Source organism: Colletotrichum siamense (assembly GCF_013390195.1).
Source record: "Colletotrichum siamense strain Cg363 chromosome Unknown KSG_Cg363_contig01, whole genome shotgun sequence".
Lineage (NCBI taxonomy): Eukaryota > Fungi > Ascomycota > Sordariomycetes > Glomerellales > Glomerellaceae > Colletotrichum > Colletotrichum siamense.
The window spans coordinates 5,278,055-5,305,624 of NW_023501014.1; the positions used below are offsets into that span (position 1 = coordinate 5,278,055).

At 56.1% G+C, this 27,570-nt stretch overlaps 13 protein-coding genes across 13 annotated transcripts; 6 read left to right on the top strand and 7 right to left on the bottom strand.

The window, feature by feature from the left end:
- Positions 1-645: 645 nt before the first annotated feature.
- Positions 646-1,823, top strand: CGCS363_v001323 (uncharacterized protein; the record flags this gene model as incomplete). The annotated part of the gene is made up of 2 exons (XM_036633172.1): positions 646-815; positions 869-1,823. 2 exons carry the CDS (start codon positions 646-648, stop codon positions 1,821-1,823), a joined length of 1,125 nt encoding a protein of 374 aa, XP_036500939.1.
- Positions 1,824-2,032: 209 nt separating this feature from the next.
- Positions 2,033-3,046, bottom strand: CGCS363_v001324 (Hydroxyacyl-thioester dehydratase type 2; the record flags this gene model as incomplete). The annotated part of the gene is made up of 2 exons (XM_036633173.1): positions 2,033-2,400; positions 2,452-3,046. The coding sequence occupies 2 exons, from the start codon at positions 3,044-3,046 to the stop codon at positions 2,033-2,035; spliced, it is 963 nt and encodes a 320-aa protein (XP_036500940.1).
- A 696-nt stretch (positions 3,047-3,742) lies between these two features.
- On the bottom strand, positions 3,743-5,346 carry SU2 (Eukaryotic peptide chain release factor subunit 1; the record flags this gene model as incomplete). Its single annotated transcript, XM_036633174.1, has 5 exons — positions 3,743-3,747; positions 3,821-4,952; positions 5,010-5,059; positions 5,118-5,202; positions 5,311-5,346. The coding sequence occupies 5 exons, from the start codon at positions 5,344-5,346 to the stop codon at positions 3,743-3,745; spliced, it is 1,308 nt and encodes a 435-aa protein (XP_036500941.1).
- A 905-nt stretch (positions 5,347-6,251) lies between these two features.
- On the top strand, positions 6,252-6,813 carry CGCS363_v001326 (uncharacterized protein; the record flags this gene model as incomplete). The annotated part of the gene is made up of 2 exons (XM_036633175.1): positions 6,252-6,572; positions 6,625-6,813. The coding sequence occupies 2 exons, from the start codon at positions 6,252-6,254 to the stop codon at positions 6,811-6,813; spliced, it is 510 nt and encodes a 169-aa protein (XP_036500942.1).
- Positions 6,814-7,107: 294 nt separating this feature from the next.
- On the bottom strand, positions 7,108-9,129 carry CGCS363_v001327 (uncharacterized protein; the record flags this gene model as incomplete). Its single annotated transcript, XM_036633176.1, has 5 exons — positions 7,108-7,944; positions 8,003-8,374; positions 8,446-8,575; positions 8,633-8,802; positions 8,887-9,129. The coding sequence occupies 5 exons, from the start codon at positions 9,127-9,129 to the stop codon at positions 7,108-7,110; spliced, it is 1,752 nt and encodes a 583-aa protein (XP_036500943.1).
- Positions 9,130-11,302: 2,173 nt separating this feature from the next.
- Positions 11,303-12,412, top strand: RPL2 (60S ribosomal protein L2; the record flags this gene model as incomplete). Its single annotated transcript, XM_036633177.1, has 4 exons — positions 11,303-11,314; positions 11,492-11,551; positions 11,634-12,102; positions 12,189-12,412. 4 exons carry the CDS (start codon positions 11,303-11,305, stop codon positions 12,410-12,412), a joined length of 765 nt encoding a protein of 254 aa, XP_036500944.1.
- Positions 12,413-12,989: 577 nt separating this feature from the next.
- On the top strand, positions 12,990-14,607 carry ado1 (Adenosine kinase; the record flags this gene model as incomplete). The annotated part of the gene is made up of 3 exons (XM_036633178.1): positions 12,990-13,392; positions 13,544-14,498; positions 14,574-14,607. 3 exons carry the CDS (start codon positions 12,990-12,992, stop codon positions 14,605-14,607), a joined length of 1,392 nt encoding a protein of 463 aa, XP_036500945.1.
- A 533-nt stretch (positions 14,608-15,140) lies between these two features.
- On the bottom strand, positions 15,141-18,208 carry SMG7 (the record flags this gene model as incomplete). Its single annotated transcript, XM_036633179.1, has 4 exons — positions 15,141-16,960; positions 17,008-17,876; positions 17,930-18,040; positions 18,171-18,208. The coding sequence occupies 4 exons, from the start codon at positions 18,206-18,208 to the stop codon at positions 15,141-15,143; spliced, it is 2,838 nt and encodes a 945-aa protein (XP_036501890.1).
- Positions 18,209-19,449: 1,241 nt separating this feature from the next.
- Positions 19,450-20,305, top strand: ZNF511 (Zinc finger protein 511; the record flags this gene model as incomplete). Its single annotated transcript, XM_036633180.1, has 2 exons — positions 19,450-19,800; positions 19,853-20,305. 2 exons carry the CDS (start codon positions 19,450-19,452, stop codon positions 20,303-20,305), a joined length of 804 nt encoding a protein of 267 aa, XP_036501889.1.
- A 238-nt stretch (positions 20,306-20,543) lies between these two features.
- cwf14 (Pre-mRNA-splicing factor cwf14) lies at positions 20,544-21,042 on the bottom strand (the record flags this gene model as incomplete). Its single annotated transcript, XM_036633181.1, has 2 exons — positions 20,544-20,687; positions 20,740-21,042. The coding sequence occupies 2 exons, from the start codon at positions 21,040-21,042 to the stop codon at positions 20,544-20,546; spliced, it is 447 nt and encodes a 148-aa protein (XP_036501888.1).
- A 381-nt stretch (positions 21,043-21,423) lies between these two features.
- On the top strand, positions 21,424-22,159 carry CGCS363_v001333 (NADH-ubiquinone oxidoreductase 14.8 kDa subunit; the record flags this gene model as incomplete). The annotated part of the gene is made up of 5 exons (XM_036633182.1): positions 21,424-21,466; positions 21,527-21,588; positions 21,713-21,859; positions 21,946-22,056; positions 22,148-22,159. The coding sequence occupies 5 exons, from the start codon at positions 21,424-21,426 to the stop codon at positions 22,157-22,159; spliced, it is 375 nt and encodes a 124-aa protein (XP_036501887.1).
- A 190-nt stretch (positions 22,160-22,349) lies between these two features.
- Positions 22,350-22,941, bottom strand: RPC19 (DNA-directed RNA polymerases I and III subunit RPAC2; the record flags this gene model as incomplete). The annotated part of the gene is made up of 4 exons (XM_036633183.1): positions 22,350-22,459; positions 22,513-22,589; positions 22,643-22,734; positions 22,804-22,941. The coding sequence occupies 4 exons, from the start codon at positions 22,939-22,941 to the stop codon at positions 22,350-22,352; spliced, it is 417 nt and encodes a 138-aa protein (XP_036501894.1).
- A 1,660-nt stretch (positions 22,942-24,601) lies between these two features.
- Positions 24,602-25,304, bottom strand: CGCS363_v001335 (uncharacterized protein; the record flags this gene model as incomplete). The annotated part of the gene is made up of 3 exons (XM_036633184.1): positions 24,602-25,004; positions 25,075-25,151; positions 25,242-25,304. The coding sequence occupies 3 exons, from the start codon at positions 25,302-25,304 to the stop codon at positions 24,602-24,604; spliced, it is 543 nt and encodes a 180-aa protein (XP_036501893.1).
- Between the last annotated feature and the right edge of the window lie 2,266 nt (positions 25,305-27,570).

Sequence of the window (27,570 nt, forward strand, 5' to 3'; positions counted from 1 at the left end):
ATAGATATCACCCACGTCGTATTCGTTCTTTTGAATTTCGCGAATCGTCCTGGTGTAGTGAGAAAACGCGGTTGACTGCAACTCAGCCTTCCATTCTTCCTTGCAGCCACTGAGTCTCTGGCACCTCCGACAGAATCAATTCGTTCAGCATTACTTCCTGTCTACCACATGTTCGGACACTAGCCAACCAGAAACATCACCTCGCTTCGAAGCTGAATTTACAAACACACAGTCGTCTGGGCCGTGTTTGGTCATCGGCATGCCATGGCGTTCTGCAAGGGATGGAGCTCCAGAGCGGCGGTTTGGGTGGCTTGCGCAGGGGTAAACTTCCCCAGAATCTGTCTCGCAAATGTCGATATATGGGGTAATCTTACATCCAGATCTCTACAAAACACCACACCGGGATCTCCGGTTCCATGTCGCCATGTTCGACCCCAGCTGGTGGGTGGAAATTAGCTCGACAAGCGTTAACGATGTTTGGTCAACTGCTGAGCGTCTCGAAATAGTATCGCGATGAGTCTCGCATGTAGTTGAATGAAGCTGGAAATAAGGTATAAATAGTCTGGTCTTCGACCGCGTTACAACAAGCCTCCTCATCATCCAACATCTTCAGACTCTTACCACTACCATTCTTCTCATCTCAAGATGAAGCACAACGTTCTTCTCCAGATCGCCCTGGCGCTCCCCTCATTGACAGCGGCATCAATCTGTAACAACAACTGCGGCCGCCAAGTCGTTGGTACTGCTCGAAAGGACCCGTCTTTGTCCTCAAGATCGTCGCTCTGTGCGGCTTTCGTCACCACCACTGTGACAGAGTCCGTGACCCCCAGCCTAAGCTTCACGAGCACTTGCTGACTCTGTACAATAGGGCTGGCGCCGCGCCTTCTGCCGCCAAGAGAAATGTCCATGGTCCCCGCCAGGCTTCCGCTCCTGTGATCACAGGCACGAAGCCTGCTTACGCCTCGTCGTGCCCCGATGTCACCGCGTACTGGTCCGCTTGCCAGTGCTTCGAAGGCGTCAAGGCAACCACGATCACAGTCGTGAGGCCTGGGCCTTCGTCGACCTCGTCTGCGTCTCCCAGCTCGACCATCTCGGACAGCCCGGTTTCCTCTACTCCGGAGCCGCCGAGCCCGACTTTCAGCTCGACCACGACCACCTCTTCCAGCGCCAGCACACCCACGTGTACCCCGGGCCTCGAGTATGCTCTTTACTCCGTTGACTTTAACTCGGATCTGTGCCAGAACTACCTCAAAGTCCGGAGCAACAGCCCGCGCAACTTTGACCTCAACCGCCTCATAGGGGGCAGAACCCCGGTTCTCACCGGCGTGACCCCAAGTATCGGGTTCTCCAACAACGGAAATGAAGCCTTCAGCCCTCTGAGACTCTACGGAACCCAGGGCCCGGCAGGAACAACCTCGACGTGCGGCATCGTCCAGCACCGTGGCTATATCAACGTCACACCCGGAGTCTACACCGTCTTCGCCAACCAGCCAGACGATGACCTGCTCCTTTGGTTTGGTGACAATGCCAAGTCGGGTTCGTTCGCCGCTGGTAACAGCGACGTGTATGGACTCTGGGCTTCTACGGAGCAGTCCAACCTCGTTGACACTTTCGTGTTCACTGAGTCGGCACACATTCCTTTCCGTGTCTACTGGGACAACAGAGGTGGACCTGGAGATCTCAGGTTGGAGGTCAAGAACAGCACGGGGGATGTCATTCTTGGATTCAACACCCAGCAGAGCCAGAATGTCGTTTACAAATGCTCTGGAGGAGACGCTCCTGCTTTTCCCGCCTGGGAGGAGGAGACGGTCGCTGGCGGCTGAATGATTCCCGAACTGGTGAACATGCAGTGGCTTGGTTAGAATATTCTGTCGGGAACCTTTTCTTCCGTTCGTGGTTGTGTATTGTACTTCTATTTACCAATGACAGCAATAGAGCTCATCATTGAATAAAGTCGTTCCGCTTGAATCATTCGAAGATCTGGAATAAGGCGTAATGGACAGGCCTAATGAGACCCAATTCGGAAAGCTGTCTAGCCATCAACAGTCGTAGCGGTGCCCTTCACGGCCATTCCCCCTTCAGCATCCTGTATCCACACATCCCACTTCTTTTCTTCGCCGTCCTCCTTCTTCCTCAAACACACCGTCATCTCGCGGCCGCAATAAAGCGGTGCAAGGTTTCGATACCCGTACCATCTTACCCGCTGGCCTCTCTGGTTAAAAAAGGCAAGCACGAGAGCCAAGGTCAGCGGTCCGTGGACCAGTGTCGCCGGATGACCCTCTTGCCTAGCCCACGCCGGATCAAGATGAATCGCGTGAGCGTTATATGTCAACGCGCTAAAGTTCGTCAGGAGGTTCTGCGAAGGCGTGATGGTGAGAGAATATGTCGGCTGATGCGGCGCTGTCTCTGGTTAACATCCCACTCACTTCCATCACTGACGCCCAAACGTACGTTTCAAACTTCTCCTGGGAGAGGACGGCATATCTACATCGGGCAAAAAGGCAAGAGTCCTTCTTTCCTCAATCGCAGGGCCCTTGCCCGCCGCAGCAGCAGCGCCGTACCGCCGCCACAGCTCAACCCACACCCGGCCCTTCTCAGGCCGGACGTCCTCCACGCTCTCGACACAGGCGACGCGTCTGCCATCCCGACGCAGCTCGTCCTCCCAGCTTTCGCGAAACCTGACCTCGCCCCCTGCCCAAAGACGGCGGGTGAAGGGCGCGCCGGGGCAATGGTCTGGGTCTGTGCCGTCTGGCATCAGCCCTGAGGGCGGGGACTGGAGTGGGAAATAAGCGAGGTGGTGGCCCTGCGGGAGGAATGACGCGGACTTCGCATCAAGAGGGTACTCCCGGGGAGATGTTTTTGAGGACGCAGCGAATATGTCAGAGAACAGGAGGTTTAGCAAATGTGAAGAGGTCGGGGAGAGGTGGTCTGGTACGTCTTTGCTCTTGTGCAGGATTTGAGCGATGCCCGCTTCCAATGAAGGGGCGGCATGATGTGTTGAGATGTTTCGATTGAAGGCATGAAGCCGGCGGATGAGCGGCCTCATGTTGACTGTTGATGAGACTTACACGAGGTAGATGAAGGAAGCCAGGAAATTGACGTGGTTATGCAAGTATTCAGCGTATATGTGATAATTGCATATCTGACAGTGCCCTCATGACAGAGCTGCTGAAGATGGCTCAAGTATGGTTCAATGTACAGCGAGGCTCGCAAAATAGAAACCAATAGGAACCATTCAGACCGGGCATGACCACAGTGCCCATTTACAAGACGGTTCATCATTCAGGTTCGGTTGGAGTAATTCGCCCTACATGGGAACAAGCAACCGCTTCCTATATTTCACTGTTCAAATTTAAGGCACAAGGTTCAAGGAGTGACTACGCAATATATTGACTTCATTCTATCTAGTCGCAAACAAGCGGCCGCCTCCCGACCGCTTTGAATTGTCCTCTACCTACTAGAGGAGTATCTGCGAGTTGTCAGTCACATCCCCCACCTATATGTATCATTCATCAACGTACCTGTAGACTAGTTCTCAACTCAAGAGGCCTTCATAACAGACCGAAGCGGGCTCGGGCGCGCCACTTGGTGCGTGAGGGTAGCCGGGCTCGTCGGGCTTCTTTCCGCGAAGAGCCGATGAGCGGCCACGGGCGCGCGGGCCGGCGCGTTGGCGGGCTGCGGCGCCGCGCGCGCGGACTCCTCTTCGCTGTTATGCGTTAGAGACGATGCTTGAGTCGATCCCTCAATCTCGAGGGATTCGGAAGGTCAATCTGTAAAACGTCAGCCACTGTTGTGCGAGGTATCATCTCGAGGAGCATACCGTCGTAGTATTCATCATCGTCGTCGATATCAGCCAACTGCTCAAAGTTCACCTTGTATCGGAGGATACCACCGATACCACCGAATCCCTTGACGAACTGGTTTCCTTCCGTGGAACGGTCCGAGACGAACTCGAGGTTGGTACCGAAATCCTTGTAGTGCTCCGCAATCCACTCAAGGAAAGACTCCTGGGAGACAACTTCCATCTCCTGGCCGGTCTCCTTGTCCAAGAAGGCATCACGGCCGGAGGCCTCCTGCTGCTTGGTGGTGTGCAGGATGTGCTCGGCGTTTTGGCTGTCCTTGAGCTTCCAGCGGGTGATCTCCAGGTTCTCGAAAACAATCAGGGTCTCGACGGCGCCGAGCTCCAGAGCCTTCAGGGTATCTTCAATACCGTAGCAGACGCGGCCAGTGTCCTGGCTGATCTCCTCAAAGTACTTTCCAATAAGCTTCTTCTCCTGGATGAACTTGACGTTACCGAGGGTCTCGGAGGACAGCTCGATAGCCTGGTTGAAGCCATTCTCACCGCCGTAGGAGACGTCAACAACCTTGATAACCTTGGAAGCCAGACGGCCGTCGAACATGTCGGAGGCGTTGAGGTCGTTCTTGAAATCGGCAGAACCAGCCAGAATCAGACCGGCGACGTTGACCTTGTCGTTGGTGATGAAGTTCTGGACGGCCAACTCGGCAACCTTGCGGACGTAGTTGTGGCGCTTTTCCTCACGGAGACGGGCGAAACGCAGGGCGGACTGACCACCACGGCCGTGCTTCTTGGGGAGATCGACCGAGAACTTGTGGACAATGTCTCTGGTGTTTCCGGAAAGAGTACCGAATAGGGCTCCGTTACCGTCCATGATAATGAAACCGAATCTCTGGTCAGACTCGAGCAGCTCGGCCAAGGCCTCGGTGTGGAACTTGTTGTCACAGAGGTAGAGGGAGGTGTTGATGGGCTTGAAGGGCTCGAAATCGATGTTGACCTTCCTTTCCTTGCCTTCCGAGGTCAAGATTTCACCACAGTAGACGACCAGGCCGTTGGGGGGGACCTTGTTGTACAGCTTGAGACGCTGCTGGGTGGAGGTAATGGCCGAAAGGACGGACTGTCTGTTGACTCTGGACTTGATGTTTGAGGCAGTACCCTGGGCGCGATAGTGTCAGCAGTCATTCGCACTCGGCATGAGAGGGGCGAGACGTACGTATTCTTCAGCCAACATCTTGGCGGCACGCGAGATCTGATCCTTGGGAGCTGTGGTGGGGTCAGTCAAATGGGGTCGCGGCGGCGGCATCACGGCGGAAAGACGTACGGATGATGAGGGAGATCATGGATGTGCCGTTACCACGAGCGGCCTCGAGGCGCTTGATGAGCTTCTTCACCTTCCATATCTCGATCTGTATGGCAACAAACGCATCAGTCAGCCTGGCCTGCACACTGTACACAGTCTTGGAACGCGGGGCAAAAGGAGGGGCTCCGTTAAACTGTGCAAAATGACTACTCACGTTCTTCTCGGCCTCGTCCTTCTGAGCGTCCGCCATCTTGAGGTCGGGGGAATTAACGAACTCGAAAACAAAATGAAGGGTACGCGGTCGCGTGACGGTGAGGGGTTTGTCGTCGTCGTCGCGCGGTTCTCCCGATGCGTGCGATGCGATGCGGTGTTGCGAGGAAAGAAAACTTGATGCTCCACGTATGTAGGTCGATTTTTTGTGCTGTCACCGCACAAGGATTGGGCCTGACTGGGGACACACCCAATCCCGTCCTAGGGCGCTAAACCGCAAGCGAGTCATAGTGGTGCTGGGTGCCTAGCCATTCAGCCACTGGGGACGTCCAGTTACAGCGCACCAGCTGGGCTGCTGCACCCTTCCAGGTTCTCCCGCAGCCCGCACGTGCCGTCGTCATTGCTGGAGCCGCCCCCATGGTTCACTCAAACAAACCGAAGTTTGGTCAGGCAAGGTAAGGTACGCAAGGTAAAATCTTCGGATTTGGCCAGCTGAGTTTCGCATTTCATCGGATGTCGCGAGAAATGAGTCAACGGGCACAGCTGTCCCCATGGATAGAGTCAGCAAACACCATAGAGGCACAGGCGCAGACTGCAGAGGTTTGAGACAAAGCCATGTGTGCACCTGTTACTCCCTTCGTACCTGTAGTTGCCCATCCAGCCCCACTCGATCTCTGCCGCTAGGTAGGTACCTTAAGTGGAAGGTTGGGCAAAATGGTGCCCCGAGCTGGGAAAAGGCCATGACCTCAGCTGGCGAAGAGCCCATGCATCTAAACGGGCATCGCTCATCGCCCTGATGCATTCACGCTAGCCATGCAACTAACGGGCCAACTCTATCGCGACCTCCCTACAGTTCCGTCACCACCTTAGAGTAGCTACCCCGAGCTCGCAGTCGGGCCATCGCCATCTTCAACACCGCCCCAGACAAACGCCGCACAGCCCACAATGGCCGCCAACGTGCCCATTCAGATCGCCGAGACGATACAGACAGCGCACATTAACCGTGCCCCGTCCCCAGATCACGATCTCAACCCCACCACAGCCGCTTCGGAGAAGGAGCCGGTGACATTAGAACCCGTCTCGTCACACGATGACCTTGACGATGACGAGCTCGACGACGACATCCCCTACAGTGTGCTGAACCCCAAGCCGCGGTCAGCAAAGCTTCCGCCCATGCCCGACCTCCGATTCGAGCAGAGCTACCTGCACAGCATCTCCAAGGCGGACACCTGGGGAAGGGTAGCGTGGGTTACAGTGAGAGACCAGGTTGGTGGCTTGCAAATGTCTGCGAGTCGGCTCCAGGACTGACATGGCACAGGTCATGATGCCTTTGGCGCAAGGAGTCGTTTACAACTTGTTCTTGATCGGCTGGCACCATTGGAACAAGAACGCTCAGGTCCACGGCAGCTCCATCGGCGCGAGGGTACGCAGGTGGTGGTACGGCGTGAACAACTGGAAGCTGCCGCCCCCAAAACGAGACACATGGAGGCTGAGGAAGGAGCTGTGAATAGGCACGGGGGGACACTAGCATGAAAAAGAGGACACGAATGATATGGTATCTGTACAACTAAACTAAACTAAAGCAGAGACCCCTCTGCAAAACGGGTACCGTTTGGGTACCGTCGCATCAAAGAATGCGTCAAATAACCTCAGTACTGGCCGTAGTACTGTCTATGGAAGAGCATTTGCTCGTACAAAAAATCGCCCATTCATTCCGTTGTGCCGTTCAATGAACCGTACGCCATCTGGTATGTTTTCCCTAAACGCCTCCAAAGTCGTGAAGATCGGTCACAGGAGAGGCCTACTCTCGGTGGCCGACGTCGACGGCCTGCGGCAGAGATTGCGGCTTGTCTGGGCTTCCTCTAAAAGCCAGAGAAGTCTTCGGTGCCGCAGGGCTCAAGGGTTGCTTGTTGGTGGCAACATTGATGACGGGCTCCGGCGTCTTCTCCCTGGGCTTCGCAATAATCTCATCCATCTGGCCATTGCCGGCGGCCTCATCCTCCGGCCCAGGAGTAATCATGGCCGTCTTTACCGAGGTCGGCGACTTCTTTACTGATAGCTTGACGATCAAGCTCTTCTTCGGTTCTTCAATAACATCATCGTCATCGAGCATCTGTTCGTCTCCGTCCATGTCGTCTTCTTCGTCCTCGCTCTCATCCGGGACGTGGTCCTCTTCGTCATCGCCAAGGTCAGGCTCACTAGCATCGTCCTCGTCCTCATCAGTCGAACCACGTCCCCGGCCGCGGGTGCCTCTCGACGACGACCATCCATTGGTGCCGTGGTTGACTGCAGCAGCTCTGCGTGGCCTGCCACCGGCTCCAAGAGCAGGCGATTGCTGCCGAGAATCTCCAGAGTCACCGTTGACGCTACCAGCGGCACTGCTTGCGTTGAGGCGAGTCGGGGCTTTGATCTGACGACCGCTGGCAGTGGTGACGGGCCCGGCGGGTTCCGCTGGTGTGTTGGTTCCTGTGTTGCGTGCAGAGCGCCTGTATGAGGAATCCGTAAGGAAGTCTTCGTCGTCGGAGTAGTTGTACTTGATACGCTTGCCTCTTGTGCGGCCCTCATAGGATGAGTAGCCCGGCTCTGGGCGTTTGAAACGAGCCTTCTGGGCCTGGCGATATTCTCTGCGACGGCGTTTCTGCAAAAATTAGCACATGCGTGCTGAGACATCCAGGTGTCCAGGTAGTCAAACTCACCTCCTCAGTGGCCTCGAACCGAGGGATTGCAGCCATCATCTTCTCAGCAAGCTTCCTGGCCTTGGGCCCGCCATCCTTGGTCTCCAGCTTCTCAGCGAGGGCCTTGATCTCATCGATTGACCCGGCGACCGACCACCACGTGCGATTGAAGCCGGCGGGGTTGCTCTCACGGTACACACGGAATGCAGTGTCGTCCAAACCCTCAATCAAAAAGTAGCGCCTCTTGTCACTATCAGAGCCCCACGGTTGGACAGAGAGTGGTTGGTTCAGGTCGTCTTCGTGGCGGTTTCCCTTGTACGACTTGTTGATGATCGTCTTGACGGTCTCGGACGCGGAGAGAGACCACAGGGCCAACGCTCGGAGTAGAGAGAGCTAGAGACTTAATTAGCATGCTGCGAGGGGTTGAAAGACATGCATCGAGGATTTGGGGCTTCTGCACGTACTCTCTGGGTGGGCGCGAGGGTGTGGAAAGTGTTGCCCCCCGAGAGCGGGTTGACGCCCTCCCACTCCCGCGGCCACTGCGCCTTGTGTGCGGAAAGGGCATCATCCAGAGCCTTCGAGTATTGGCCAGCCCTAGCAATTCAATTAGCAACCCGTATGAACCATATCGGAGCTGGCGCATTGACGTACTTGACATCCTGTTTGCGGTTGAGGAGCAAGAACAGGAGACCACAGAGGAACGCCTCGACTCGTTCGCCAGGAGGGTTATCAATGATGTCGCGCTCGAGCTCTTGGGGGCCAAAGTTGGCCAGGGATTTGGGGAAGGCATCGTTGAATCGGCTTCGGAACATGACGAGGAACTGAAGGCTTGTTAGCAGGCCCTATGACGTGGGGGACGCGAATAACCGCGTTTTTTGCGCGACTCGACGCGACAACGGACGTACTGCGATGTCTTGATTGTCCTCGAATGCGTTCTCGTGCGGCGGAGAGGGCGACCTCTTGCGCGGGGGCGGTGAAGCTTCCTTCTTGGCCACAGAAGCCTTCTTGCCTTTGGCGAGCTTGGGGAAGAACTTCAGGATGCCATCCTTCTTGGGCTCCGGCTCGGGAGCGGCGTCAGACTCGATGTCGGAGGGCACTGGCGACAGCGACGATAACGACGACAGGTCGGAAGAGTCGTCGTCGGCCATCTTGCACTTTTTTTCTTTGGTGATGGCTGTTGTGTGTGGTTCTGGGAGATTGATGGGGGTGGGTATCGTGGTGGTTGAACTAAAGGTGGGTGGAGGTGTAGGGGCGCGACGGTGTATGTCGAGCGAGGAAGTTTCGAACGCCCACCATCGGTCTAATTAAGTCACGCTTGAGCCGCATCTTCTTCGGGCCTGGTTCTCTCTCTGATAGGCCCGAGTCATTTGAATTCTAATATGCCTACCTACGTTCTTTCTCCGTTATGCAGCTCAGTGAGGTATCAAAGACTCAACAGGTCGTTACGGCTGCGAGCTTTTTCTCCATCTGCTGCTTTCTTCCTCATGCTACCTGCCAATTGCCGTCCGTCCACTTCGCCCTGTTTGCGCACCTGGTGGATTATGCTTCAATGGTCTTGCCCTCAAGATCTTGGAGCACCCACGTCAGTTCGGCCGTACCCCACCTCAACGGTCACTGTAGGCATCCTAGGCCAGACAAACCTTCTTCCCAACACCGCGCCTGCCTACGATTTCTTCGTGGCCGTGAAATCCGATATCATCCTCCCCGAGTGTAGAATCGTGCTCCCTTGCTTGGGCCGGAAATGAATCTCTGTGGTGCACATGTGGAGTGGCGGCTAGTTGTGATACCCCTGCCGTCTGGATGCACGCAGTCGCTATGTGCAGAGCACGCGGGCTGCCAACCATTGTGTCCTGCACATATCGAACGGCCAAAACTGATGCCATTCCCGCCGTGGGTGATTGCTCGACTTCCTGCTGATGTCGACTTCACCCTTGCGTTCGGCCCCCACACCTTGCGGTAGAGGCTCCAAGCCAAAACGATAACAACGACCTGCACGTGTCTTTAACCATCTCCTAAACCATTCGGGCACGATGAGAAGATGCCTGATGCTTGGTGCCGAGTCTTGCTGGTTGCTGCGATCCATGGTGCATTCCTGCGGAATCCCCGTACCCGCTGTCCACTGTCTGGATCACATGTCACATGACCGTGCAGCGAAACCGGTTCACCCAGACCGTACACCCACGCAACTTTGCATCTGGGAGCCTACCTCGCCAATCTCGAAAAAAATGAACCTATCGCGATGCAAATGCAGTGCAAATGTTGCGAAAAGCAGCCCTGCGTCTGCGGTCGTCCGCCAGCACCCATTTGAGGCTATCAGTATTGCCGACAGCTGATGACGCTGGAGGCACCCGTGAACCGGCGGGACCGCGAGACCGATGTCAGAAACATGCTCCTGGCGTTCATTCCGCGGTGTTGATGAAGCCCGAGTGGTTGTCCAATGGCGCCTCACTAGAGGCAGCCGGACACGACGGCGATCGCTCGCAACCGTACATGCTGATCCCGTACTCAACGGTTCTGACAGCAATTCGCGCAAAAAAAGGCCTGGAGCATGCGAAATGAAGCCTGACCAGACATGAACGCGATACCGGCACGCGTAAGATGCTCTTGTTCAGGGGTGATGCCGATGACGTTGATCGCTGGACCACACCATTTGCCGCCCTTGACCCTGGGGCGTAACCTCACCCAAAATCCACGAGGCGTCTCTAGACGGTACCCGCCCAGAACACACGCCGAATCCAAGTCGATTTCATCAACCTTGACAAGACATTTAGCAAATGCAGCCACAAATGGAGCGAAACGGATGAGAGGAGCAGAGAGAAACCACTCATGAGTTGATGCACTAAACAGCGATTGTGTGTTGATGACCATCATATTCGCGACATTTGGCTGAGCAAGGGACTGTCGTGCACATCGCCGTCGACCGTGTCGTGGACATAGGCCAATGAGGCCGTCAAGAGGACGTTCGGGAGGTGAGGGTAAAAGTGCGGAGATCGTGACGCGGTGCTGGCGTTCCGTTCGACGGGTCAAGGCTGGCCAACAGCAAGCGGGGTGGATGTCAGGGTGGGTCCGCGCGCCGACTCACCGTGGAGCCTGGATTCTTGCCGTCCGAGCTTCTTCCACTTCTCACTTGGCACCGCTCGATTTTTTTTTTACCTCTGCAGAAGATCAGGTGACCAGACACGTGCTCTAGCGAGAGCCCCGAATTCCGCCCACCAGAGCTGCTTCCCAAAATTACCTTGTCACTGGAGTTCGTTGCAAAAATTCCCAACCATCACCACCGTCGACAACACCTAGCCCTCCGACCGCCAGAGGACTGCCAAAATGGGTCGCGTTGTAAGTAATTACTCTATTGACGATCATCCATCATTGCGAACAGACGGTTCTCGACTTGCGGCTCGCTGTCGCTGCCACATTTCCGAATTTCGTCGATCCGAAACCCGCGAACTTTTTTCGATGATGGAAGACCAACATGATGGGAGGAACCATGATCGCTGACAGTCTCGCCTCCAGATCCGCAACCAGAGGAAGGGCCGTGGAAGCATCTTCACGGCCAACACCCGCCTGAACAAGGTGAGCATCGAAATCCCGTCCCCGAATAATTGCGCCCGCAGCGCACGACAATTTTCAGAATCCTAACGATTCGCAAAAATAGGCCCCCGCCCAGTTCCGTAACCTCGACTATGCCGAGCGTCACGGCTACGTCCGCGGTGTCGTGAAGGACATCATCCACGACCCCGGCCGTGGTGCTCCTCTCGCCCAGGTCGTCTTCCGCGACCCCTACAAGTTCAAGCAGCACACCGAGACCTTCATCGCCAACGAGGGCATGTACACCGGCCAGTTCATCTACGCCGGCAAGAAGGCCGCCCTGACCGTCGGCAACGTCCTCCCCCTCGGCTCCATGCCTGAGGGTACCGTCGTCTCCAACGTCGAGACCAAGATCGGTGACCGTGGCACTCTCGGCCGCACCTCCGGCAACTACATCACCGTTGTCGGCCACAACCCCGATGAGGGCAAGACCCGCATCAAGCTCCCCTCCGGCGCCAAGAAGGTCGTCCACTCTGCCGCCCGTGGTATGATCGGTATTGTTGCCGGTGGTGGCCGTACCGACAAGCCCCTCCTGAGTACGTTTTTGCCCGTGGTCATTGGAAATTTGAAGTTTGGGGAATAGTATGGGAGAAGGAACGGAATCGCTAACAAATTCCTACAGAGGCTTCTCGCGCCAAGCACAAATTCGCTGTCAAGCGCAACAGCTGGCCCAAGACTCGTGGTGTTGCCATGAACCCCGTCGACCATCCCCACGGTGGTGGTAACCACCAGCATATCGGAAAGGCCTCTACCATCTCTCGCTACGCCGCCCAGGGACAGAAGGCCGGTCTTATTGCTGCCAGACGTACCGGTCTCCTCCGTGGTACCCAGAAGACCAAGGAATAAATGTCATAGTCTGGCTGGATTTCAGGGTTCCATTGGGTTGGTGTTACGCGGCTGGCATCTTTTGAGGGTACTCGCGAGGGCAGTTCACCTGGTAGCTCGTCGGCAAGTACAAAAAGGCATTTTGAGCATTGAATGAACACGCCATGATTCCCCCCGTCAAGAGGGAGGCACGTGTACTTCGCGGGACCAAGAATGTGATGAGTGAAGATGACCAAAAAAGAAAGAGGCCGGAGTTTGTGCGTACGAGCTGATCAAAATCAAAACGGGGTTATGGACTTGTCAAGAGAGGAGAGGCCGGCTGCCTTTACGTAGCTTTCTGGTTTTCTTCAACAGACCAAGATGCCCTGGTAACATGGGTTCGTCAATCTGAAATATTACAGAACAGGAAACCGCGCCATCTCGTGACTGCTCCCGCTCTCATCATCAGCTCGTAAGTGGCATGATCTGACTCTAGGGGACCGGGCACAAAAACCGACACCCACCCGGGTCACCAAACCAGTGAATCCAGTGTTCCCCAGATTCCATCACCAAACTCCATCAATTGACATCCGTCCGATCAGACCAATCAACCCAAACAATGTCGTCCGTCACCGCCTCGGTCAGGTGTCTCACCAAGCACCGGCTGCTGCTGGTGCCCCAGCTCAGACTCGCGGCAATCTCACTCGATGCAACAGCGACAAGAACCTTTTCGACTCGCCCCACCATCCCTGCCACCGTCCTCCCTTCGGCGAGCTCAGCTGCCCGCCCTCAAGCACGTTTCTCCCACCACCCCACCTCCTCCGACAGGTCCAACACTGTCGACCCCACCATCACTTGCTACAGTATTGCCCGCCGGAGCACCAAAATCAAAATCTCTGAAAAGAGCTCCCCCTTCTCCCACCGTCTCTTCCACACCTCCTCCGTACACCCCAGAATACCCCAATTGAACAAAATGGCCTCCAAGGAATTCCGTCTTCTCTGCCTCGAGAACCCTCTGCTTGGTAAGATTTACAATACTTCTATCTCTCAAAGCGAGGGGCAACCGCGCAACTGCCCCTCCTCACCAACACCCAACTTACCCCTCCTCCCTTAACACCGAGCTCCCCCCAAAACGGACCGGACCGAAAAAAAAGGCTAACACCCCACCGCCAGATATCCAAGCAGTTGGCAACGAGGCCCTCCTCGAAAAGTACGGCCTCAAGGCCAACGACGCCATCCTCGCCGAGGAGAAGCACCTCGGCATCTACGAGGACCTCCTCAACAACTACGACGCCAAGCTCATCGCCGGTGGCGCCGCCCAGAACACCGCCCGCGGTGCCCAGTACATTCTGCCCCCCAACTCCGTCGTCTACCTCGGCGGTGTCGGCGACGACAAGTACGCCGCCATCCTCCACGATGCCGTGAAGACCGCCGGCCTGCGCGTCGAGTACCGCGTCGACCCCAAGATCGCCACCGGCCGCTGCGGCGTTGTCATCACCGGCCACGACCGCTCCATGTGCACCGACCTCGGCGCTGCCAACCACTATGACCTCGAGCACCTCACCCGCCCCGACGTCTGGGCCCTCGTTGAGGGCGCCCAGGCCTACTACATTGGTGGCTACCACTTCACCGTCTGCCCCCCGGCCATCCAGAAGCTCGCCGAGGAGGCCGCCAAGAACAACAAGATCTTCGCCGTGAGCTTGTCCGCCCCCTTCATCTGCCAGTTCTTCAAGGACCCCCTCGACGCCAGCGCCCCCTACTGGGACTACGTCATCGGCAACGAGACCGAGGCCGCCGCCTACGCTGAGGCTCACAACCTTGGCACCACCGACCTCAAGGAGATCGCCAAGGCCCTCGCCAACCTGCCCAAGAAGAACGAGAAGCGCAAGCGCGTCGCTATCGTCACCCAGGGCACCGAGCCCACCCTCGTTGCCGTCCAGGGCGAGGACACCGTCAAGGAGTACCCCGTCAAGCCTATTGCCAAGGAGCAGATCAACGACACCAACGGTGCCGGTGACGCCTTCGCCGGTGGTCTCATGGCCGGTATCGTCGACGGCAAGTCTCTCGACGAGTCCATCGACATGGGCCAGTGGCTTGCTAAGCTCAGCATCCAGGAGCTTGGTCCTTCGTAAGTCATCACTTCTTTCTCACATGAGCACGACTATTGTGATATTTTCGATCATTTGCTAACAATGTTTTCTAGCTACCCCTTCCCCAAGCAGACCTACTCTGCTTAAACTGTAGGCAATGCAGCCTGCATCTAATGCCTAGAGCATATCCGTCCATTTCGACAGTCTGGCGTTGAGGGGGTCAAAGGGAAAAGGTTTCAACAACGGCGTTGGCTCCCGGGGGGAGCATCAAATGAGTGGCAATAGCACTTGCATCAACTCGCAATCTGGGCCTGACATCTTCCACGATCCGAGCCCTGGGTCATGAAATAGTAAACAATATGAAGGAACGATTTGGCTGCACAAGAACAGCCTGGTGAACAACCCTTGACTAGTCTCCTCCGTCCTGTCATGTGAAACCCGCCCGACAAAAAGCAATTCGCGAGAGCAAAGATTATCCGGCGATTGGCTGGCACCTTGAGTTGCCCTTCCCTGTACGCATGGTCAGCTTGCACGTCACTCGGAGCGGCTTCACATTAAGCTCACATCGCAATAGCAAAGATGATGTTCTCATCTGCCAGCCGCACGACCAGCAAAGCGGTCGGGGGCTGGGCTTGTTTGGGTGTGTGTTTTCAGAAGCAAGTCATATCCCTCAGTGCCCTTCAACGACGCAGGTTCTGGCCAGAGGCGCGCCTCATCTCGTCGGCCATAGCGGACTGTAGGATCATGTCATTGTAGCCCGCAGTGTAGCCGTCAGTAGCAGCACCACCGTTTTGTCTGACCAGGTTCTTGTAGTGAGTGGGATCCTCCGTCATGTGGGCGATGGGACCACGTCCAAATGCGGTCGTCGCAGTATACGCGATCCCGTTGCACGGAGTGCTCTGGAAAATGCCGCTGTTGTTGGAGAACTGAGTGTCTGACGACAAGGGAAAGTTCTCTCCGGCCTGGGGCACGTTGGGGCTTTGGGGGGCATACTGAGGCCGAGCTCCGCTCAGTGAGCGCACATGAGCGGATGACGCTCGCGGCTGGAGTGCATTCGGGCTGACCTCTGGGTATGCACTGTTCCAAAGCCCGTAGCCTCCCGAGAAATCACGGCTCATAGATCTTGTGTCTGTCGGCTGCTTGCCAAAGGCCTGCAACAGACGGTCTTGGTGAGCATTCAAGTCAGGTGTACCTGGGTAGCGTCGTTGCTGCTGCTGTTGCTGCTGGTGCTGCAGTGGTAAGTACTGCCCGTCTGGCCCATCCGCGAAGGGGTCATCGAGGAGACCTGTGCTAGAGATCTGGACATTTCTCGCAGGTGCGCCAGCATCGAAGGACTTCCTCGCAGCCGCGTCTCGCGCAGCACGGTCTGGCGGTGTTAGCTCAGAATTCTTGGTGTGCGGTGTTGGTGTGTAAATCATGTTCCATGGCAGGCTGGGGAACGTTTTCCCGGTGGCGGATCCGAGTGCGGGCGGACTGTTAGTCGGGGGCACATTGAATACCTCGTTTGCCATTGCCGAGTTCATTCCGTACGAGGTGTCTTCGGGACTCTGGACAGGGGAAGCATGGGTGGCGCTAGGAGGCATCAGGAAGTCGTTGACCATGTTCAGCATATCGGTATCGGAACTGAAATCGTAGTCGGACTGGCCCTGTGTCTTGTTGCTGTTGCGGCCAGGCGTGGGCTGCTGTTGTTGCGTCCGTGACGGGGTAGGCTTAAGTGGCGGCATTTTTGGTGCCGATTTGGACGGCGCCTTTTGGACATGCTTTGTTCGTGCCGCTTCCTTGGGAGCAGACGGGGGCCGCGCAGGCGCGCTATCCTCGACAGCTGGTCTTGCGGGCTCTTGAGCTGTTGATTTGGCAACGTAGTCCTCCTCGAAAGTAAACGTAAGACCCTTAGTTGACGTGCCGTATGAGAAGGGAAAGTTGGTGTCGTCATTGGCTAGGAAGAATCCGCACTTGATCGTGTTCAACACTCTGGCGAATACCTCGTGAAGAGCATCGAGTTGCTGGCCGTCATAATGAATAGCCTGCGGCTTGACCGTTCGGGTACCCTCTTCGTAGTGAATGCGGCAGGTCTCTGGCAGCTGCAAGCCGTAGAGGGGAAGTAGTCCTACGGATTCCTGGTCCTCGGGAAGCAAATATGGTGTCAGTTTGAGATCTTCATTACCATACATCTCGCACAGAACAGTCAGGGCCTTTGCGAAGTCCTTGTACATGTTCTTGACGAAAGGCTCGAGAGGGTCTTGGGCGTTGAGAATCTCAACACGGCAGGCCACGAGCCAAGCTGCGTAGAGGCGCACAAAGGGCAGGGTATTTTCGAGCAGGGGTGTGATCTTATCCGCCTCCTTGCTGGCACCGTCTGCGGAAGTCTGTTCGCCCTTTGCTTGTCGTTCAATGATGTCTTCCACCTCCTTCTTGAGAAGGCGGCAAAACGTCGAGAAGAAGCGGGCGTTCAGACGCAGGATGAAGTGCGAGGATCGCGAGGCAGCGATAGTCCACTTATCTAGGCGAAGTCAGCAAACCGTACTCGAGAGTAGATGGACTACATACTGGTCATTTTTCTGTTAGAATGATGAAAGGCCGCAATATTAAGTAGAACCATCTTCTGCAGCATCTCCCGCGTGTTTGGCGCCTTGATGGCCATCTCCAGTCGGGAGATTACCTCGTCTTCGAGCTCTTGGTGCTGCGGGAACGGCTCTCCCTTGTAGAGATGGGAGTGCAGACGGACGAACCAGAGCACGAAAGCCTCCTGCGGGTCCGGGGGGCCAGCGCGACGCGCTGGGGTTGACGGCTGTTGAACAGTCTTTAGTTCGGCCTCGAGATTTTGTGTCGCCATGGGATGAGGCTCCTCGATAGCCAGGGCGCGGTAGAAGTGGTATATGATATCCAGGTGCTTCTTTTCATCCAGGTAGATGATGCCCATCTGGTGGTGGGCGAAGCCCGAGGTTGGTATGATGTCGTGAGCGAGCGAATAGTAAACCAAAGCCGCCTCATAAGGGACTTTGGGGCGATTCTGCGTGCGGTATCTGGAAAGGTCGCCAAGGTGGATGAGCGCCGCATGGCAGAACTTGAGGATGCATTGGCGCACGACGGGCGTGACGTTCGCGATCGGGTTCTGCTCGACGAGGTTCTCGGCCTTGATGCCCTTGGCAATGCGCAGAAGCTCGGGCACGGGGAAGACGGCGGCCAGACGCTGGATGTAGGCAATGTAGAAGCCTTGCGCCGTCTTGAGAAAGGCCATGTACATCTTGTCGAGTTTGCGCTTGAGCACATTGTGCTGCGAGCCCTTCAGGCGGAGGGAGGCCTTGCGATACTCGGAGTTGACGAGGCTGTGCGCCTGCCACAGGCTGTTGTCGACCTTTTCGGTGGTTCCATACTCGAACGAATGAAAAATGGTTTGGATACAGGCGAGCCGGAGACTGGGTTCGAATTAGTAGGCCCTCTCCAATCGCAGAGACGGCTCCGTGCGTACCTGGCAATGACGTTTTCGAGAGCCTCGAACCGCTTAAGCTCGTTTCCCTCGGAGTCGTTCTTGAGCTTCTCCAGCTCCTTCTGCAATTGCTTGCGGACCTTTTGCGCATAGCTAATTATCGTCAGTCATCATTGGAAGGCAGGCGAAGGATCGCGGGGCCTCCGGCAGATGCGCCCAAAGACGTCCGCCCCATCCCAGGCACAATGGAGGGGAAGAGGACAAGGGGGATGGATAGACTTACTGCCAGCAATCCTTTGCTGTCTCAGTGTGGTCTGCCATGGTGGAAAGCACAGGATCAGGCCCTGTGCCTAGAGGGGTATTGTTGCGATGGTGTTGTGGTGTTTGGAGTAGAGGAACCCCGGGAATCCAAAGATCAAAGACAAGGCCAAAAAAGAAGGAGCCCGTAGCTAGGTGCTGTGCTCACACGCTCTCGAAACCGATCCCTGAGTGCGCGCGCGATCCATAACTTGGGAGGTGGCAGGCGCTTTGCAGAGTCGAGGGCAAGGCAGAGGCAGGAGGCGACAACAACAACGACAGGCTCGGGGAGTCGGATCGAGGGCTTGTGGCGGCACGTTCTTTGGGTGAAGAAGTCGGGTAAGAAAACATTGGGTGGAGGTTTCGGAGGGAAGGAGCGACGAGCGATGCGCCACTCAGTAGCAAACATTCAAAGAGGGAAGAGGGGAGAGGCACTCAGACTGGGACACACAGTGGTGGTGTTCGTGTGCAATCAGACAGAGGAAGGCACAGGAAGAGGAGGAAAAAAAGAGACGGCGATGTCGGGTCTCAATGAAGACACAGGGACGCGAACAACCTCAAGGTATATTATGGTAAAGTGTGTTTCCACCTTGGGGATCAGTTATTTTGGATGGAGCCCCTCAACAGCTGCACATGGCCCGTGCACAGGGTCCCTCTGCGTGCTGAAGGCCTACCAACTCTCAAGTCTTCCTCCAAGGGAGCCCAGGCCATCCTTAACGGAGGTACATCTGCACAGCCTCTGTTGCGCACCAATGGCTGCCGCCTCTTTGTTAAGGTAAGGAAGCCCGAGTCTGAGCCTGGGCCTGGCAACCCGCCCAGTGGCCAATGGCCCTTCCTTGCCTTGCCATGCTTTTGCCCGACATGGGATGGGATTGATGAATGATGAGTCCTGGCTGCTGACTGACCTGATCTGCTTGTTGTCTTTGACCGTCAGTGCCCCACCACCACCACCACTACCACCGCCGCTGCCCCGGTCTTTGATCTTCCACCGCCCAAAACATTCCATACCCGAAGTCCATAGCTATTGTTTGCCGTGTCTCTCTCACCAAACACTGTTGCACAGCTACGCCATACCTCAGGTAGCGCAGGTTGCCATTTTCAGTTGGGTTTCTGACTACACCCGGGCCTGAGCCTCACTCATGCTCCTGCCCGCTCCTCCCGAATTCTAATTTCAGCACACAAGAGATTGCACAAGCCTGGTGTGGAGGGGGGATTCTGTAGCGGCATTGCAAGTAAACAATTCCCCATTGCTCGCCGCACTCAAGATGAAACGCTCACGAGAGGACCAAGAGGAGCCCTCCGCTGCCGATTCCGCAACCGACAAGAGCACCACCCCTAGGTCCCTTGATGCAGATGACCGCGCAACAAAGATCACAGAGCTGGAGCCTGCCGAGGGTACTTTTCAGGAATTTGCCATGAAGTGTGTCCTGCCACCTCACCGCGAGGCTATATCCTTCAAGTCTTATGACGACTATGAGGCGCATTATGTCAAGACGCACACGAACCGGTGCCTAGAATGCGGTAGAAATCTGCCGTCAGAGCATCTACTCAACGTTCACCATGAGGAGTGTCATGACTCTTTTGCTGCAGTGCGACGCGAGAGAGGAGAGCACACGGTGAGTCAAGTATTGCCCCCTGGGCTGCAAGGAGACCGCTGACAAATCCCAGTATTCATGCTTCGTCGAGGGCTGCGAGAGAAAGTGCATGACGCCGCAGAAGCGACGAATGCATCTCATAGACAAGCACATGTACCCCAAGAATTTCTTCTTTGCGGTGACCAAGGAGGGCATCGACGGACGGCGGTCACTACTCGTTGAAGGCGGCCATCACCGACGCAAGTCATCCAGCGCCGTCAACACGAAAGAGTCGAAGCGGAAGTCAAGCATCCTAGAGACGCAGGGCGGCGGCAAGCAAAAGGAGGAAGGGCGTAAGCCGCCGGCAGAAGATGAGGGCAAGACCCCGTCCGCAGCATCACAGCCAGCAGCACCACCGCCAGACCCGACGGAACGTCCAGACACTGAGATGGAGGACCTCGCAGGAGCCATGTCGGCGCTGCAATTCGTACCGAACAGCGTACGGTTTGGGCGAGGCGGCGGGCGGGCAGGTTTTGCAAAACGATGAACACGACGTCACAAAGCATAGCACTACTTTGATTAGCGTTCAGGCCATCATGATACCAAAACGGTCAATTGAAAGGATCACTACCTCTTTGCAGCAAAATAAGGAGACCCCGAGTCTCGTACTCGTGGTCAGGATCAACCCTCCTATGACGCCGAACGCCTGTCTCCCGCGATGATGTGTATGTGTGTCGCCATGCTGAACGGGGCCTCTTCAAGTGTGAGACGTGTCGAACCCTTCTCTAATCACTCGAAGCGCAGCCGTGGCATCCGCAGTTGACGCACTGCACCTCTTGGTCCCCCTTGAGTTGGGCCTTGGGAACTCTGCATACGCACGTCGAGTTGAAGTTGGTCTCCTTGGTCTGGACGCAGCGCAGGCAGCAAAGCTAAGGACAACACGTTAGCAGGACTCCGACGGACCTCCGAACTGCGACTCACCTTCTCGTAGCCCTGCTTCTTCCACTTGGCAATGAGCATCGCGTCTGCGTACCCGTTCTTGAGCAGCCACTCGTACAGCTGCTTGCTGATGGCCTCCTTTTCGTAGTACATGTCGTACACGTAGCGGCTTCGCGTGTGTGCGATCTGGAAGATCTCCCACTGCGCCTGGTGCTTCGGGCCCGTCGGCGGCGGCTTGTTCTGCGCGTCCTTCATCTTGTTTTGGAAGATGAGGAGCTGGTCTTCAATGTCGCTGAAGCCTTCTGGGGGCGGCTTGCGCTTCGACGAGTGACGCATGGGAGGCATCTTGTCCGGCGGATGTGTCGTTTAGAGAATGTGTTCGTCGTCGAAGTCGATCGCGTCGCGGTATTCTACGGTTGTCTGTGAACTTCGGGGATAGGATCAACGTGCTGCGACGCGGGAGTATGACGAACAGTGAAGTCGGGAGGTTTAATTCGATAGTGGGGCCAAAGTAGGAACGAGCTTATCTTATCAGCCCACTGCCGTCGCCGCCGTGCCAGACAACAGCTCCGGGCTGACTAAGTCCCACACGTGATTGGGCGGCTCCCAACGTTGGAGCTGTGCGTGCTTCCCGCAAGACCAACCGCCAGTGCAAGATAGCCGGACCGCGGGCAAGCCTCCATCACGAACCCGAATCCCTCACCCAGCACCCCGCGCGCGCCCACCATGGCCATCACACCGACCCAATTCGCCAAGACGACCCGGCAGTGTACGTCCTGAGCCCGATTGACGCATCGGAAGAATGCTGCTGACAAGGAGGGACATACAGCGGCCAACTGGAACGACGCAAAGAGACGGGTCCTCGCTTCGTACAGAGAATGGATCCGCGCTGTATGTTTTTCGCTCCTTTACCTGACGATCCGAGACGGCCGGCTTGCGGTTGCCCGATTGAGTGGTGGATGGAGGGGTCATGGGAGAGGGTGACAGGAGGCTAACCGCGAGGAATTGGAAACAGGCGCCCGAGATCCAGACGATGTACAACGTCCCCCTTCCCGTCTCCGTCCTTCGCACCCGGATACGCGAGGAGTTTGAGCGCCACAGGTTCGCCAAGAAGCTCCCCGTTGTCGACGTCCTGATCTTCAAGAGCCACGCCGAATACCAGGTATGCGCCCCCTCCGTCGTTCTGTCGAGGCGAGCCGGGCCATAGAGGGAGATGGGAGGAACAACGGCTGACAACACGACAAACAGGAGACGATGAACTTCTGGAAGCAGACCACCCACATCATGTCCTACTTCAAGGAGGAGAACTTTAGAGGAGACAAGCGGTTGCCCAACAACTTCATGACTGGGTTCTTGGAGGTGAGTCCCCCAAGCGACATCCCACTCGGGATCAGATATATATACACAGCTGCTGCGCAAATCCGTACTGACCACATGCACTCCCCTCCAGGGTCGTAACTGAGCGGTATGAAAGAGAGGCTCAGAGCTTGTGTACATAAGAAACCAATCCAAAAGTCCGACCCTCGGGGAAAGAAAAAAAAAAAACATTTCAATTGCTCATTAACGTTTTGTCTATGACCTTGGATTTTTACGGAAAACCCCCCTTAAAACGCCTGTTTTGACATGCAAACATCTCGTCCCGTCTCTCAAAGCTAAGAACGTCCAAACTCTTCCTTGGAGCGGATGAACTCCTCCGCGACAGTGTCGCTCAGGGCCTGCAGGTCCTTGAGGCCCTTTTGGAGGGCAGCGACGGCGGTTCCGTCTGCAGCACACGTCAGTTGGGTTCATTAGTGTTGAAGGGACGAGAGAACATACCGTAGGTCTGAATTCTGAGGTTCATCTTGGCCTCGGAGGGGTGAGGGATGGCGTAGGCACAGAACTCGACGTCGGGGCTTTTCGTATATTAGTGATGAGCGGCAATAAGAACTCCCGAGGGTGGCCTCACTTCTTCATGATGATGTATCTCAGCGCGTTGCCCAGCGTGTGACCCTCATCGATGAACTCGAATGAGGCAGCGGTGTCTGTTGAACCAGGGAGCTATGTGAACCCGTTAGCATAAACAACTCTCATTCTAACTCAGCGATGCGCCAACAGAATAAACCGTACAATCTTGACGCGCTGGGGCTCCTCCTCCTCTTCCTCTTCCTGCTCAGGCGACTCCTCAGAGGCCTCGTTCTCCTCGGGCTGGTGAGAGGGGGGCGCCTCGTCCATGGCGACGTCCTCGGATTCTGTCCTGCTGGGCATTTTTTGCGGAATTTCACGTCAAGGTCGAAAGTCCTTTAGAATCTGAGACACAAGTATCCGTGATGTCAAAATTGTGGACGTGGAGCTTTTCAATTCGTGGTCGTCGCAATATATCGTTACTCGATCGTGACTTGCATCGAGTCTCGAAATTTTCTGATAACGGCCCCGGCGCCGATTTGATAAGCTCATGGGCCGTCACTGATCGCGACCACCTGGCGCCAGCTGAAGCCCCAGCAATCTTACATAAGCACTTTCTACCGCAAACTCGGGCAATGGCGGCGTGACATCGGGAAACTCTCTGCCCAGCATCACCGTCGCCCAAGCGCCACAACTGAGGCATTCAATAAAGAAGACGTTGCGGAGATGTTTCTCGGCACATGCAACACACCATCGGAGGCTGTCTCTGTCGCACTCGCAAAAGATGCACCAACGGCGCGGCAAATATCGTCGCCCAATGCCGAGCATACATATTGCTGACTGCTTGGCCCAAAATCGCCGTTGGTTTGCCCATACCCATGCCCATGCACATTGCTACACCTCCCACCCACCGAGGAAATCAATAAAGACGGTGGCGCGCGGCAACATGCAGTCGACGACGACAAGCGCACAACCACATGTCAGCCAGCAAGGGCGGCGGCGGGACGGCAGCAGGCAAAGAAGCAAACAACCAACGTAGCAATGAAGAAATGGAACGCAACCAGCACCACCGCATACCAACAGGCGCGGACGAATCTGACTGGACGGAACCCGCAAGCACTCGCAGCAAAGCCCAGAATGCGACTTGGAAGGGTATATGTCATCTTCGAGAACAATAGCGCTCTTTGCTTGTTCCCGAGAAGGTGGCGCCCAAAAAGAAGTACTAACAAAGTGACGGGCCAAGCATATCTCTCCCATCCATCACCTTGCATCTGTCGGTAACCTATCGCGTCTGCAGGTTCGGAGCCGAGTACACTCTTGCGCGTGTGACTTCAGTTGCTACATCGCCTTGACATGCTGGAGACAATGCTGGGAGAGTTGAGTCACCGTCCAACGTCCTCGACGGGTCCAAGCTCGAAGAATCCTTTTTTTTCTGCGTCTTCCGAGGCAGAAACGTCAAAGAACAGACGAGAAACCTGATTTGTAAGACCGGGGTCGTCGTCGAATCTCACAAGCCATCTGACCATTCCCGCGATGCGCCACCCACTCTCAAATCCGTCATCCTGTGGCCAAGCGAGGATATCAGAAACAAAACAGACGGTAACAGACCGTGTCGTCCTCGGCCGGATATTCTGACAGCCGTGAAGAAAAAGAGCCGTAGCAAGGCCCCCTTCCAACCCCTCCTCCTCCGGGCCCGTCTCCCGACAGCCAGGTTACGGGCCACTGGTTCGGTGAGACAATGCTCCAGGCTCCAAGTGCTTGTCAGGGCCATGGCCCGTCGTCCACGGACCATGCTCTCAACCTCGTGGGTTTCGTTATTTTTGTTGACGTGCCCAGACAGCCAGGCCCTTAAAGGCGGCGCGGGAAGCGAAGATGGGATAACACGCATCATACCGCACATCATACTTGGATCACAGACCGAAACCACCACCCCCTCCCCTACCCCCCCTTCTGTGAACCAACCCCTTCAAAAGAGGAAACAAAACAAACAACGGTGTGGTATAGCAACAACATGGCTGTTTTTTCACGATCCGGAGAGCAACACAAGAGCTCCGCAGTAGGTAGTTAACCCCAGGCGAGCCGAGAAGACAGAACGCCCGCCCGCCTGTCCCGGCCTGCTCTCCCTCCCCCTCCTCGTCAGACGGCCAACGTTCGCATTTTCTCTGTACAGCTGGATCCAGTGGCTTCCAACCACGCAGCGCAACTTGGACAAATGTTCACACCTCTTGTCGTGATCGTCTTGCGCTGTCACGTCGAAAACAGGGTCTGATTGGCCGCCGAGCGCCGCTCTTGTTTCAAGTCGAAACGTTTTGACGTAGATGATTGGCTCGTTTCCTTCGTCCTCAAACCGAAGCCCAGCCAGTGGGTTCGGGCCAGCAGAGGGTGGTGTGTGTGAGAGGGAAAGAGTACGTACCTGCAACCCTGGCCTGGGGGAGGGGAGGGGGGACTTTCAGTCAGTGGAGGGCCACAGTTATCCAGTCGCATGGGCAGACAGACGGATGGTTTGCAGGTGATTCACGAAGGAGCCAACGGGCGTCGTCTGTGGGCTCTCGGGAGAGATGGGATGGAGAGAGCTATGCCCACTAGTAGACGGGGTGCGGCAAAAGCGAACCGAGGAAGAGAAGCAGCAGCAGAAGAGAGGCAGAGAGGGGTGTCCGACGAACTACTAAGAACCTTGGACCGAACTGTCTGTGCAGGTGCAGCGGCTGCAACTCGTGAACAGTCATCATCAGCACAGGGTCTGGGGGGGGGAAGCTCTGTACCTATTCACGCAGGTAGCAGCATGGTGGAAAGTTGTAAGGCGGAGAGAGCATGGTTGGGCAGGGCAGATGCTCCGTAGCGTGCTGTACCCAGAAAACCTGCTGCAAGTGGGCAAAAGGCTGTTGTCCCGAAAAGGATGAAGAGAATTTTTAGGGGATGTAACGTCGACGACGAACCTGGAACCGTGGTGGGGATTTTGGGGGGTGGAGTGGTGTGTGTCGACGTCGAGAGGGGTGCGGGTGCAGCCAGCATTGCGGGTGAAAGACATCTGAAGGCCAATGGATTAATGAAATGCCAGCCTCTGTCAGAGCAGGTGCACAGCTGTCGTGTGTGCATATGTGTGTGTGTGTGTGTGTGTGTGTGTGTGTCTATGGGCAACAGCCAGCATGGACGCATTGGATGAAGGGAAATTTGACAGTCGACGATGGGCGCAGGAGGTGGCTCCGGCACGAGTGACGACGACACAGGCGTGGAGAAGGTCGCAACTCTCCGACTCGTATCTGCTCTTGGAGACCTGGGTTCGCTCATCAAGTTCATGCTGCTTTGCTGCCGCCGCTGGCTCGTGCGGAACAAAGTGCCACACCTCAGTCAACTCAGCCTCTTATGGACGTGTGAGGGACATGGCTGGTGGGACATGGGGTTGCGGCTTAACGGTCGTGGGATAAGGCCGGGATCTTCAGGGACGTCTCTCTGTCATGGATGAAGGTGCCCCCTCCCCCTGTCCCCTCTGTGCCTGTGCCTGTGCCTGTGCCCATTCCTGTTCCTGAGCCTGTCTGGTTCTTGCCTGCGGGCCCCAGAAGAGCCGCGAGCAATTGAACGTAGCAAGTGTGGTAAAGTGCGGAGGATGCCAGCGACAGGTGAGCCGGCCCAGCACTAATCTCGTCAGGCTCAGCCTTCAGGCGGCTCAGGTCAGGTCAGGTCAGGCCAATTCAATCGAAGGAGGGGCGGGTTTCAGCAGTGGCCACTCGCCCTATGAGTGGCTACCGATCGCCAGCGACGGTAATCCACGCGAGAGAGAGAGAGAGAGAGGTAAGACAGTGCTGAGCACGGGATATTGAATATGATGGCGACACAGGATGGTTTGGCTTCGTATTGTTGGACCTGGGACCGTCGAGAAGGAAAAGCATCTTCGTAGCGCGGCAAAGAGAAGCAATCAGCGTCGAGGAAGGACAACTCGGCAGGTGTGGGAACACACAGCGGCGTTGGCGGGCTGACCGATGTCTTGGAGCTCCTATCCGTACAGAGTGCTCCTCCTCAGTCCCATTGTTGAGCCGCGACACGGCACAGAGAGAGACGAACCAAGTCGCTGGTGGAAGTCGACGGCCGATTGGGTAATCTATCTTGTGCAGATTCATCCATGTGGAGTTGTTGGGTCCGTCAGATGTGATCAGGGGGTCGTCGAGGGCGGACGTGGAGGGGGCATGCTGGAGGAGGAAAAGGTGGGGAGACACTATACTTCGCCGGTGAGAGTAATGTTTGAAGTTTGGTGAAAATATTCCGAACCTGTCGAGGGAAATTGAAGGCTCTGCTATCGGGTTGGCAATGGATCGATTCACTCGCTTCTCGCCTCAGCCCATGGGGCGTAAGGATTCAGAGAAACAGAAAGCCATTTATCCGTCGTTAATCGGGGATCGAGAGCCCCTCCCACCGTGGTTCTTTTGTCTCTTCTTTGAGTATTCGGTTCGTGGTTCCGACGGTGAGCCAAGATGCGATTGTTTTCCATGGTGTTGGCCCGGCGTGGAAATTCGCACAGGGGCCTCCGAGTACCTACACCTTGCCTAAGGTACCTACCTAAGGAACCATACCATGTATGAGCGATGCAGCCCAGGTGAATGCGATCCAGCCGTTGCCCGTATGTGGGCTAGGCCCTTTGTTGTAGAGCCACCAATCAAGACGGAGCATTCCCATCGCCCTCCATCTCGCGGGCGCCGTCGCCCCCAATCATTTTGACTTTTTTATTCCTTTGGATGCTGCATTGGGTTGCTTCAATCTGCCGGATGGGATAGAAAGAAAAGGGGACTGGCGCCCGGACTGCGCTGGGCTGCACGAGCTTGGGAGCTTGGGAGCGTGGTAGCGTCGAGCTGGCCTGATGTGGCCCGCAGGCGGTCTCCGTCGATGATGGCGGCGCGCGGCGAAGGCGAAAGGAGGGAATTAATAGCAGGCGGACTATTAGGAGGAGAATGGAACTGCTCAGGCACAGGCACATGAACCAAGCGCAGACAGACAGACGCA